The 13,750-nt window shown below is 35.5% G+C and overlaps 1 protein-coding gene across 1 annotated transcript in view; it reads left to right on the top strand.

Moving 5' to 3' along the window:
* Positions 1–13,750, top strand: part of Potea (POTE ankyrin domain family member A) — a 172,068-nt gene that overhangs the window by 41,269 nt on the left and 117,049 nt on the right. Inside the window, exons 14-20 of the mRNA XM_052162877.1 lie at positions 3,959–4,052; positions 6,667–6,695; positions 6,790–6,862; positions 9,016–9,086; positions 12,072–12,159; positions 13,067–13,095; positions 13,189–13,261. Of these exons, the coding sequence (XP_052018837.1) occupies positions 3,959–4,052; positions 6,667–6,695; positions 6,790–6,862; positions 9,016–9,086; positions 12,072–12,159; positions 13,067–13,095; positions 13,189–13,261 (457 nt within the window). The remainder of the gene's footprint in view (positions 1–3,958; positions 4,053–6,666; positions 6,696–6,789; positions 6,863–9,015; positions 9,087–12,071; positions 12,160–13,066; positions 13,096–13,188; positions 13,262–13,750) is intronic.

The following is a 13,750-nucleotide window of genomic DNA, read 5'->3' on the forward strand; positions in this document are numbered from 1 at the left end:
CTAGGACCTGTGGTTTTTATAGTCATGGGTTCCTTACCTGATAATAGTTCTAGGTATGGGTCTAATGTTTTTGACAGAACTTACATTTATGCAGAAGGTGGTTGGTTACTCTCATAATGTTTGTGCCATGATTATATCACAGGTCATGTATTGCCAGGCCAGCCATTATTGTAGCTTTCAAGGGTCACAGTTGGGTAATTGATTTTTTTTCTCTTTCTCAGTATGCTCCTTTCAGAGCAATGAAAATTAGCTGGTAGGGACTAAGCTTCTAACTCAGTACTAGTATGATTTGTTTGTGATCTATAACTCAAGTATATGGTGTCTTCAGTACTAGGTAGGTCTTACCTTCAAATTTCCAAAAGCATGTCTGTATTGTTTGGCATTCATGCAGTCTCACTGACCAAGAACTTCAAAAGAAATAACCATTTTTCTGGAGTCTAGTAGGAGTATTGTTGCCTTGTTACAGGTCTGTCTCTCTGTTTATCTATCTATCTATCTATCTATCTATCTATCTATCTATCTATCTATCTATCTATCTATCTATCTATCTGTCTGTCTGTCTGTCTGTCTGTCTGTCTGTCTGTCTGTCTGTCTGTCTATCTATCTGTATCTATGTATCTATGTGTCTGTCTATCTATCATCTATCTATCTATCTATCTATCTATCTATCTATCTATCTATCTATCATCATCTATTTATTAAACATCTAATCTATCTATCCATCTGGAAGCTTCGACACTAGTAGACACATATGGCTTTTCCCCAGAATATAAGGTATAATTTTGAGGTCCATTTGGAGTTGAGTTTTGTACAGGATGAGAGACAAAGGTCGAGTTTCATTCTTCTACACACACACATTTATCTGGTTTGACCAGCATCAAATGTTGAAGATACTGTCTTTTCTCGGATAGTACTATTGATCTCTTTGTTAAAAATCATGTGATTGTAAGAATGTGGACATTTGTGTTGGCTCTCAGTTGATCAATGATCCAGTATTATGGTGTCTTTTTATTATTATAGCTTTTTAGTAGAGCTTAAAATCTGGGATGATGCTACCTCCCATGCTTTGCTATTTTTTTGGATAAGATTGTTTTGTAGATTCTGTTTTTTTGTATTTCTATATGAAATTTAAAATTATTTTTAACAATTTTTGCTAATAATTGTGTTGGAATACAGACATAGGTTTTGTTCAATCTATAGATTGCTCTTAGTAGGATGGCCATTTTCACAGAATTAATCCTTCCAGTCCACAAGCATGGAAGAGCTTTCAATTTTCTAGTTTCTTTTTAAATTTATTTTCTGTAAGATGAAGTTTTTTTTTTAAAGATTTGTTTATTTATTATATGTAAGTACACTGTAGCTGTCTTCAGACAACCCAGAAGAGGGCGTCAGATCTCATTACAGATGGTTGTGAGGCATCATGTGGTTGCTGGGATTTGAACTCAGGACCTTTGGAAGAACAGTCAGTGCTCTTACCCACTGAGCCATCTCTCCAGCCCACATGAAGTTTTTATTGTACAAGTATTTTCCTTCCTCATTTAAACGTATTCATACACGTATGTATACATCTTCACTGTTGTAAATGGTGTCATTTCCTTGGTTAATTTTTATTTTCAAAATTATATCATTTTCCCCTTCCCTTTTTTTCCTGCAATTCCTCTCATGCATCCCCTCCTTGCTGTTTCAAATTTTATATAATTTTCTATACTTATTCCCCAGTTTATCATGTCAATGAAGATTTTTTTTTTAAATTTTGCATCCTGTGACTTTTCAGAACATATTTATCAGCTGTAGGAGTTTTCTTGTGGAGTCTCTGGGTTCCTTAGATAATGGATAAAATAACACCATCTGCAAACAAGGAAATGTTACATTTTTAATTTAAGTTTTAAATTGTTTTTAGGACTTCTTACGTGAGTTTACAACATTTATGCTATTTCACTGTCAGGCGCCATCTAAGAAAGGCTAGCAGGTGACCTTCCTGGAGATGGCCCACTGTGTTTGCGTGATCTTTGATGGGTGGGCTCTGAGAGGGAAGGCCCTGAGAGACTTCATCCCAGGGCTTCTTGCAGCTGATATGCCTTTCCTGCCACTATTACATAGCTTAAGGACTTCTGGGCATTACCCCAGCCTATTGAGCAGATCTCTTACAGATCAACATAAAGATGAACTTTCCTGAATTAATACTGTTGAGATGAATTAATGATCTTATAGAATTCCTGATTTGATTCAAATAATCTTAGGAAGAATGTTTTAGCATATGGTTTTAGTTTTTTTTTGCTAGTAAGATATAATAGAAGTATAGCCAAGAACAAAATGTGCCCCCTTCGCATATATAGTAAGTAAAGGCTGCATAATAAGAAATACAATGAGCTTTCATAAATCACATTAAAAGGAGATACAGGCTTGGGAAAAATTTGTGTTCAAGAAAAAACATTCAAGTCCAAGGATGATGTGTGCACTATAAGGCAAGGGTATGTAAAAATTGTTGCTTTGAACTTATAATGAGCTTACAAAACAAAGACTGCTTTCAACTTGTTATTGATATCTTTCTGTTACCCCTCTTTAATGTAACACTTTATCTATGACGTAATTATTTTTTACATAGAGACATTTTTGTACAAAAACTATAAAAAGTCCAAAAGCAACAAAAAAGGGTTGTAGTCACTCTCTGCTTCATCCACTGTGTGTGTTTTCTATGTGAGTGACTTCTTTCCTTTCCTTTCCTTTTCTCTCTGGTTCAAAAAGAGTTAACAAGCTCCAAACCTATTGCCTGGCCAGTGATCAGCTTCTGGCTGACTCTACAGAGCAAGAAGCACTAGCAGTGAATCCTTTTCATAATCCCTAGCACTTATTTAAGTGTAAAGAGTTTTAAGTTTCTGCAGCACTTTATTCAAGCAAAAAGAGTTAAGTTTCCCCAGTGCTTATTCAAGCACAGAGAGTTCAAGAGAAAAGAAGCTGGTGGTTTTCAGTCACAGAATGAGGAAGAGAGTGTCAAGTTTCCAGAAGCCACTAGCTTCTAGCCCTCAGTCAGAGAGAGCTACAAGGCTGGAGAAATATCAGCCTCTTTGTTTTCATCCATCTTTGTGTTCCGCCTCAGCTCTGACACCTCAAAGGCAGGGGCCGCCCCTGGCATTTTACCTCTTCTTCTACCTCACCAGCTTCTCTTGTGCACCCTCACACTTCCTCTCATATTCATGCCTTTTCTTTCTTAACTATATTGTTATGTTCATACATGTATGTGGACAAACACATACACATGACCTTATACTGTGAATTCTTACTAAGGCTTGCTATGGGTTTGGAATTTCTTCATTATGAAACAGTTGCATATTACATATGATAATTTAAATACAATATAAATAAACATTTTCTAAATTACCATTCATTTAAGCATTTTTCTGTCAGTAAACATTTTATATAAAAACAGGTTTGGTTTAAGATTTGTTTACCCATACCAAACAGTTTCTTCAGTGTTTTGTTTATACCCAACACAAGAAGCTAGGAAATATTTTCTTCTGCCTCTAAGATATTTCTGTCATTGGAGAAGAACTCTGAATGTTAACCATTCTGGTATAGCAAGTGCTTTTATTGTTAATAAAATTAGTCTAATATGTATTTTTGAGGATTCTGCTTTCTGTGGGATTATAAAATAGTACTAGGTAGTTAGAGGTTAATTCTTATTAAAATATTCAGGCTAGCCACTATTGTGTAGATGCATTTGTTTCTTCCATCCTTCCATGATCTGTTTACATAGTCAGCATGGTCAGCAGCCAGATGATGGAAACGTATTAAATTTATATAAAGAGCATGTAAATCATCCCCATACAACGTTTTACTGTCTGAACAATTTACTATTACTTCCTATTTCAATTGCTTTCAAAGTTGGAAAATTATATATCTTCTCAGAAGGCAACTAGGAAATATTTGTGTAACTTGTTATTGACACTTACTTTAACAGAGTGAATTGGAGCATCTTCCACGGAAAAAGGTTGGCCATTTAGCTGGTGCAGGACATCAGACGGGAAAAATTATTATAAATGGACAAAAGAAAGGTAGGAATAGCATTTTATTAAAGATGTATGTGATCACATATTTATTCAAAACAGGTCACTGTTCCATGACCCTAAAATAGTATTGTCTAATAAGAAATGAGAAACTTAAATAACAAGTCGAGCTGCTTCAAAGTTTAGCAGCATGCTAAACTGATAGTGCCACTAAAAGATTATCAGTTACTACAGGGCATTCTAATAACCCAGGAATTCTGGTATTAAGGAAAGGGATAGAAGGAGACTGAAGAACAAAAAAGTAGTGAATACAAGAATTAAATGATGGGAAATTAGGCTTAATACACACAAGGGAGGGCGAGTTTTGAGAGTATTTTATCTAAAGCCTGGAATGGTATTATAAATGTTGTAAGAGCATGACCGGAGTTTCTAGTAACTAATCATGCTTAAGATGTGGAATAAAATGTCCCTATACTTGTTTTCATTACTGAAGGCATTAAGTACCCCGTCAAGTAAAGCCATGCTTTATATACTATAGGTAAGTTCAATCATGTATGGACAGGCATGCATACAAAAGTTTACATTTGATCTTAGCCAAAAGGCCGAGAAGTGATGAAAAGTTTAATGTCATGTAATGTACTGCATCTTCACAGGGGTAGTTATGTATGTGACAATAGAATTGGAAGGGAAAGCACAGGATTACTACCGGAAATATTAGGAAACTCACAAAGAAAACAAATGCCCAAGGGTTCATGATTACTCAAACTGTTTTGATTGAGGGGACTGGAGGAGAGAAAGTGAGTTAGGTAAAGTTATTAAGAAGACGACTCCATATTTACTAGAAATTTTCAAGTTTTAAGATTCACTGTGCTGCACCATGTCACAAGTGCACACTGTGCCCCAGAGTCTCTGGGACCCTGCATCTGATAATATAATCTCTGGAGATACAGGCATTAAGGGCTCTGTCCACAGTCTAAAGAGAAAAACACAGACACATTTTCTGCACACAGAGCAATGATTTAGTGATGAAACTGGACAAAAGGAGACCATGTATTTTTCTTTTATTTCCGAGCCTGTTTTTAGCCAAGGAGAAAGGAGTAAACAGATAAAGAAGTAGAAGGTGTAATACTGTCAGGCTTCATATGGTTCCAGAGTTTTATGTTTGTAATTCTAAGATACTTTTGGTAAATGGAGAGAAAGTGGTTCTAATACTCCATAAAATAGTATAAAACTGAAAGACTCAAGTCTACAGATCTATACATCATTTTCAAAAATAAGTGGTTTAGTTAGAGAAGTGGTTAAGAGCATTGACTGCTCTCCCAAAGGTTCTGAGTTCAAATCCAAGCAACCACATAGTGACTCACAACCATCTGTAATGAGATCTGACACCCTCTTCTGGTGTGTCTGAAGATAGCTACAGTGTACTTACATATAACAATAAATCAATCTTTAAAAAAAAAGAAAGAAAAGAGAAATACTAATGAAAAGTGTGCTCTAGGGTGACTTCAGGTAATTCACTTCACTATAGTTCTGAACACTTAACATTGAAAACAAAGGCACCATCTTTGTTTTATTGCCTTTGTGTGTGTCGGAGGAAGTAAAGGGAGATCTTTGAATCAGAGCAGTCATCAGCCGGTTGCTTCTTATAACTTCTAAGCTTCAAAGGAATAGGTTGAATTGATCTTAAGTAGACAAGGGAGATTAATTTGAACATAGTAGCATCATTTCCTCATATGAGAAACAACATTCTATATCATATGGTTGCTTCATGGAAGTTCTTTGAGCACTAATGTGATATGCTAAAATAATGTACCTTTGGAGACATTGGCTTTAGAGAGTTCATTCCTTTAATATAAAATTTACAAAGTTTAATAAATAGTACATTGATCTTACATGTAATAGGCTTCTAATATGTTAAATTTTTCTGGAAATTCAGTTTGTATATTCTTTGGATGATCACAGTTCACTATTGAAGTCTTGCATACTGTGCTCTACATGTGATTCATATAACTTCTTATATTACTGAATCAGGGAGCGCTTGGATATCTGAACTAAAATGTCAATGTACAGCTATGGAAGTCAACAAGGCGAGCGTAAGAAAGGGCAGATGTTGAAAACTTTACTTTTTGAAGTATGTTAAAGATTATTTAGTTCAGAGAACTCTGTTTGAAAAGTTACCACTGTGTCCTTCCTAACTTATGTCACCAATTGGGGAAGGTGACAAACCTCACTATTAGAGGCAGAGTTTGCTGACAGTGTTTTAGTGAGATATACAATGTCTCACTCTACCAACAGTTTTGGTGGTTAAGTGTCCTCAGAGTCAGAAGTCACTTCTTAGAGGAGTCACTGTTGTTTGCATCAACCAGCATGCTCACATGTTGGCACACATGCTTCTCCTGCTTCTGGTACAGTTGTTGGTTTCACAGTCCTCTGTGAAAATATTTGTTGAAAGTTATCTTATTTTAATTCATGATATTTCTTAAATATCTCTTTCCCAATCGGAAAACAAGGCAACAAACTAAAAATTGCCCGACCCTCCAAACCCACAGCAAACATTTCTAAAGGAAAATATGAGGACTCAATTTGGTAATAACTGTGTGGCAATGTGAATGATTTCCATATGCTTACTTATGACTTACTGATATCCATTTTGGCATTTTAGAGTCTGACGAGGAATATGCTCAACTGACGGTAATCACTATTGTACTTTATCCTGGATGATGAATATCACCACTTGGTGAAATATGCAATATTTATTAAGTGTCCTGTTTCAAAACCCATCCAGACTCCTATTGAAATGAAAGACCCTGTTTCCAAAGAACCACGGAAAACAAAGAATGTACCCACCTTCAAACCAGGTAAAGTATGCAACAAAATCACCTTCCAGTCTTCTCATTGCTACTTTTAAGAAGTACAGATAAACTTAACCATTGAATTGAACTAAATGTTTCCAAAGTCATTGTTGGCATAGATAACTGAAAGTAAAGTCATTTTCAGGGCTAGATATTAGAAATGTACACTTTAAATCAGGTGTTTCTTCTTTCTTGTGTCATCCCATAAGATTTGCTTGCTTGAAACCTATACTCACTAGGAATGTATACAAAGTAACTGGGAAGGTCTGAAGTTTTTCTTAAAGTCTAAAAGAGTGGTTGGATAGCTGAGTGGATTGTTGATTCACTTGGCAAGTGGAAAAACAAGAGTCTTCCTTTAATCTACAATTTCAAGGATCCTGTAAGCAATGCAGTCATAAATTCCATCCATAAATAATGTTCATTTTTATTATAATTAGGAAGTCTATTGATTATGTGTATCTGGATGTGTTTTAAATTGAAAATTTGTTATTCCCATGCCATTCATCTATTATGGCATTTGGGTCTATTGCGATGTGATATTACATCACTTGTACCTTGCCTTTCCTCCTGACCTTAAGACTGTTTTACAGACTTTAGTTGCTTTGTAGTGATACCAAACTCTACACACAGCATCACATACCCATACAATTGCTTCACAGATGCCAGTTCCTTAATTTACCCAAGAGCCAACACCCTCCCATGATGTCATTGCTTGATGAGTTTAATAGATTAAAAAAAAAATTAGATCATTTGAAACAAAACACCAACCTAGTACCCTCAACCTAGAAAGTCGTGCACCAGAAAAATGGCAAGTGCAAATAACTTTAACGTAATTCACTTCCTAGTTTCCCCAAATGATGAGAGTCTATTTCTCCAAGAATACAAACCAACTTATACATTTATTCATTTAATAAAACACGGTCTGATCCAGACATTCATAAATTAATAACCTAAACATTTCTATAAACATTCCACCAGTTATAGTCTGGATAGTGCTTATCTTGTGCGAGTAGCTTCTTATAAAACACATTCCTCCATTCATGCATGCACTGTGCACATTCATACACCAACTAGCTCGATGAGTCTTCATTGAAAGTGTTAGCATGCTGACATTCTGAAATGAAAGTGTCTAACCTTAAAACTATTGAGAAGGCTTTCATGACTTGTGCCTAATACTATATCCTTAGCACATCTTCGGTCACCCCTTTCCTGTGAAATTACTAGACTGCTGGTGGTATCTTTTCTGACAATTTGCTTTTACTTAGATCCCTATTACACATAATACTTCTCTCTTGTGACTTCCTTTCATGTACTTGCACTTTCATGACTGACGTTGGGCTAAACTATCAAGTAGTTATTATGTTTATAAAAGGCCATCCATATACCCATCATTTACATTACTTCATATACAATATGAGCAACTAACAAGAACCCAACTAGCAACTATTAAGCAATTAAAATAAAGACTGCTTATACTGAAACAACTTAAAAGATTCTCCCCCCAGTAGATAAAAAGGAATAAACATGTAAATAAATAATTTGCAGGCCTAGTGGCAAAAATAAAATTCAAAAATCAATAAAACACCCAGACAGATCCAAGAAAAGAATGATCTGTTTATTTAAGAAAAGAATCAGAAACTCAAAACTTTGTGTGGTAAACTAAGTTTTAAAAAATGAAACAAAACTGTCAGAACAATGGACAGAAAGATTATACAAAGAATATAAGGAACAGGGTGGCAAGGGCAAAGGTATGAAGACTGATGGCGATTTTGTTAGAACACAATTAGTGGATTATTTAAAAGTTAATAGTATGGGATAAAGAAGAGTGTACCATCATGACTTTATTCATTGATATGATATTTTGAAATTTCATTTCTGAGGGCTTGGTCATTTATGTTGGATGGTTGAATGTGAGGATGCTTTTTACATGTAGAATCTGTCAAAATAGAGTTGAGGCAAATACTTATGGTGACTGGAAGCAACCCTTTAAGAACCAAATATTTAGCTATTTGTTTAGCAGGCTACAAATTAGTTGGGGAAACCCCAAATGCAATTCTCATGAATACAAAGCTTAAGATACCTTCATCTACTGCTATAAAGGCTATTGTTTTATGCACAATGTTTCAATAGTTTGCCTAACAAAATATATTTATTAGTAGAGCCAGACTTAGAAGTGACACTAAAGGAAGATCACAATAGATTTGACAACAGGAGAAATACCCAGACATCGGTATGTAAATATAAATTTCAGTTTCTGGTATAAAAATCTTTGTTGTTCAAAAATGTTGCATGGACCAAAGGAAAGCACAGTTCAGAAAACCAAGAATTGATGGCTTATAATTTAATACTTAATCTTAAAGGTATTTTAAAGAATAGTTTATCATCTTATGGAACATAGGGCTAACATTTATCCTTAAACATTATTTTCTCTGTGTTTATTACACCTAGGATAAAGATATTATAACCAACACTGTCTATATATCTTTATCTGAGAAAAACAATAACCTTTTTTGAGTCTTGGGTTCGAGCAGGTGTAAGTATTAACAAGATGGTGATGGCGAACCCAGCATGCAGTCAAATCAGTAGAAATATCAAAAGCATGGTTGGTTCTCTCTAGCGGACTTTTGAACACATTTGAACAGCTTAGTGCAGAGAGTTTATATAGCTGAGACTATGTTAAATAAATTTCCAACTTTTGGTAGTACAACCTGCAATAGAAATGCTGTGACTAGTGCTTGAGGCATTACTGAAAAACAATTTAAATGTTGAGAGCTGTGTTGTATGGTTTCTATCTACTTGACCCAAGCTAGAATTATCTGAAAGGCATGAACCTCAATTGAGAAAGTACCTCTTTATGATCCAACTGTAAGGCATTATCTTAATTAGTGATTGACGGAAGATGGCCTGTCCACTGTGAGTGGTGCTATCCCTTGGGCTAGTGGTCCTGTATTCTATAAGAAAGCAGGTTGAGCAGCAAACCAGTAAGGAACACTCCTCCATGGCCTCCGTATCAGCTTCTACCTCCATGTTTCTGCCTTGTTTTGAGTTCCTGTCCTAACTTCCTTTGATGATGAACAGTGATATAGAAGTATAAGCCAAATAAAACCCTTCTTTCAAAGTTCCTTTCCTCACAGTGTTTCATCGCGGCACTAGTAACCCTAAGATAATACAAAATAATTTTTGTTATTGTGGATCAATGATAAACTAGCTAGATATTTAAACACTGAAAAATCCAGATATATCATTTTCTAGTGAGAATAGCCAAACTATTCAGTAAGTGCTTTTAAATGTGAGTCATATGAGGAAAATAACATTAATTTATACAGCATTGAAAGAGTTTGTAAGTTAGAATGGGGCAGTGGGTGGTGGTGCAATTATAAATTCAGGGAAGACTTTTCTGAGTGAGAAATAACTTCTAATGAAAAGTTGAAGACACCTCAACCAAGTGTCTCCAACCTAATCAAGAAACCTAATCAAGGTGACTAATCTGGAAAGAACGGGAGGGTATCACATCTTTTCTTTAATTAGGTCTTTCCTGGAATAACCAGGAAGCGTGGAGTAGGATAAGTCCCACAATAATCATTTTATTGTAATTTGCACATATAGACGTGCATTTGAGGGTGTTGGGCAGTTCAGTCACTTGAAAACTCAGCACAATTATGTTGGAAGTGCTCTTTACTGATAATGGTTGTATACTAATCCATAGAATCTGTGCAACATTATTCAGCCATGCCATAGAGATTTTTTTCTGAGAATTTGTTAAAGATTTTTAAATTAGTATACAAAGTAAGGGGTTTTGTTGAGGTATTTTCATATACAGTTTAGGTTGATCTTTCTCCTCTCACCTACTCTCTCTCTGGGTCCTCTTTCATTTCTCATAAATTCTGTTACCTTTCCCACTCCCTTTCTCTAAAGCCTTCCTCCCTATTTTCGTGATCCTCTTTCTAGTTTCATAAACACTGTCAAGATCCTCACTAAATAGATAGTTAGGATTAGAAGTTAGGATCTGCTTATGAATTCATGCTTGGTGCTTGCCTTTTTATCAAAGATAAAATATATTTCAACTACTTTCTTAATGCTAAGTGTTCACAGCAGCTCTTGATGTATGAAGTGAATTAAGTGGGGGTGAGTGAGTTTGAATAAAATCAATCTTCACATGATCAGTTTGAACTATTTAACAAGTTGATTAATTAATTAATGAAAAATAAAGTCATAGACCCTGTGTGGGGTTGAGTGAACAGATATGTGAAGATGATATTGGTTCCTATTATGCTAAAGAGAAGAACAAAAGATTTAGAGGATGTAATAATCTTCTTAGTATGGTTTGTAATTGGTGTGTTTTTTGTGTGTGTATGTGTGTGTGTATCTGTGTGTGGTATGTGTATCTCTCTGTGTATATGTGTGTGTATCTGTGTGTGGTGTATCTATGTGTGTGCTGTGTGTATATTTGTGTATGTATGTGTATGTTGTGTGTATCTGTGAGTGTATGTGGTGTGTAGCTGTGTGTGTATTTGGTGTGTACCTGTGTGTGTTTGTGTGTATGTATTGTGTAGTAAAGAAACATTTGTGAAGATGCTAATTATAGGGCATGTTACAGAATATTATGAAGAGACCACTTAGTAGAGGTTTTTCAGAGGATCATCACTGTCAATGCAGCTGGTAGGGAAAAATCCATGACAGTGCTCTTTATCTCCTTAAGGTCCACTAATGTTCTCCTTCATCAGTAAGAGAGCTGCCGAGTCTCAGAGCTCTGCATCTTCCCTGCTTGTTCTACTCATTTGACACAACTTTTTATAGCAGGCATTAGAGATACAAGTGTTTTTTATGTACTTATGAGTTCTTGATGTAATACAACGTGAGTTGGTTAAGTATGCATAAATTTTGGAAAAAGAAACCCATTCTCTTATTTTTGCTGGGGATGCAATTTTAGTATGCTGAACAAAATTCCTGGCTAAAATATGTAAATAATTGGTTATTATCTATTTGTATGTTCTTTTGGACTGCCATGCTGCTTACATAGTCAATGGCCATGTGAAGATAGAAGTTAGAATGAATTTGAAGAGCGCATCTAAGGTTCTATTTCCAAATACTTTAGATTTTAACAGTGCTTCTTTTATATACAACTCTGTGATTTTTAAAATATGAAATTTGGTCCCTTGATAAAATTGATTGGGAAGATGTTGCACAATCATGAGCACTACTTATATTACAACAGAGAACCCGCAAGGATCCCCCCAAAATGTCTGGTAACGTATCTGTGGCAGCAGATTCGAGAAGAGAAAGGACAAACAGAAAAGCAGCAGGTAGGAAGCATATCTTATGAAAAAGCCATTTGGTGTGATGCCCAAAAGTATTGAAGGGAGGCTGATGTGTCATCAAGCTTCAGTGACAAATTGAGAGCATCCCTAAGGAAGTTGAATTGTGAGTTGTGTTTCTGTCAAGCCTGATACTAAAGGGATGCTAATTATCTATAAAGAGATGAGAAAGATGGGGATGGAGGATGAGAAAAGCAGGATGAGAAGTAGGAGACAAAGCATGTCAGGCATACGAGTAAAGCATCAGTGTCCTACTGCGATGGAGTACTCTCAACAAAGCAGAAGAGGGAGGTAGGGTTTCCATTAACTCAAAGCTCTAGGCCTATCCTATGGAGACATTTCAGCAATTTAGGTTTCCTCTTCCCAGGTGACTCTAGTTTGTATTGTTGACATAAAACAAAAGAAACCAAACCAAACCAAACCAAACCAAACCAAACCAACACCAACCAGCATGGCTCAAAACTCTTTTAAATGATATGCTGTTCCATTCTATAGCAGCTTTGGCAGTTGATAGGAACTCAGGGTCCTGACATGCTCCCCTCATTAGGGATCGCTCATCTCTTCGTTTATTACATCTTTGCAATGTTATATGTGCCTTTTGCATTTCTGCTATATTCATTGCATAATAATATTTTGAAAATCTGGGCAAGTTTAATTAAAACTAGATTTTAATTTTTCTTCAGTTTATTTGTTTGTTTATTTTTATTTTTGTGTTATGATTCCAATTAGACACAAAAACAAAGTAAGCCAACTCAAAACCTGAAAAGCCCAAACATAAAGTTATCATTTACAAAGAGGTAGCCAGGGGGACTGAATTTCACACTAACTATGAATAAATGCAAGACTGATCGATTTATTTACATATCACTCATTGATGATCTCTTTGGCTTTTTAGAATCTGCAAAGGATTACCCACCCTTGATGGTAATTACTTTTATGTTTTTGATTTGACTATTTTACCTCACATTAAATGAAATACACAATTATTATTCAATTGTTCCTTCAAACCCCTTATAGCCTACCAATGAAATGAAGGATTCTATTATGGATAAAGTGGTACCCATGAAGGAAGCAGGGATAATACAGTTGGGTAGGTTTTTCCCTACTTGTTACACTAGAAATACTCTAAATATTCGGAATACCCACAGTCTACTCACTCCTATTTTGTTTTTTCTCCAAGATTAGATGTCAGGATTTGTTGTAAGTAATAAAATATTATAGTTGACATAGATTTTACAGAAGACATTTACAAGACAGAGGCATTGGTTTGAAGAAGCAACTGGAGTTAGGTGTTTCAACTTTCATATCTGAACGCACTCATAAGTTCTTTCAGTGTAAGACGCACTAGGGAGAGGACAGTTCTGGCAAAATCATGCTATACAGAGGAGGCCATTTCATATCTCACTCCACTCCCATTGCCGAGTAATGAGGAACATCTAACACTCCACAGAACAATGCTTATAAATTTACTCACTGGATAAAATTTGTTCTTTACTGGCAGTGATGATATCTCAAAATTTTCTGGAAGCTCCCACTCAGCTTGGGGTTGTTTCAACTTGAATTTATACTGTCACCTTTA

The sequence above is a fragment of the Apodemus sylvaticus genome, chromosome 18 (assembly GCF_947179515.1).
Source record: "Apodemus sylvaticus chromosome 18, mApoSyl1.1, whole genome shotgun sequence".
Taxonomy (NCBI): domain Eukaryota; kingdom Metazoa; phylum Chordata; class Mammalia; order Rodentia; family Muridae; genus Apodemus; species Apodemus sylvaticus.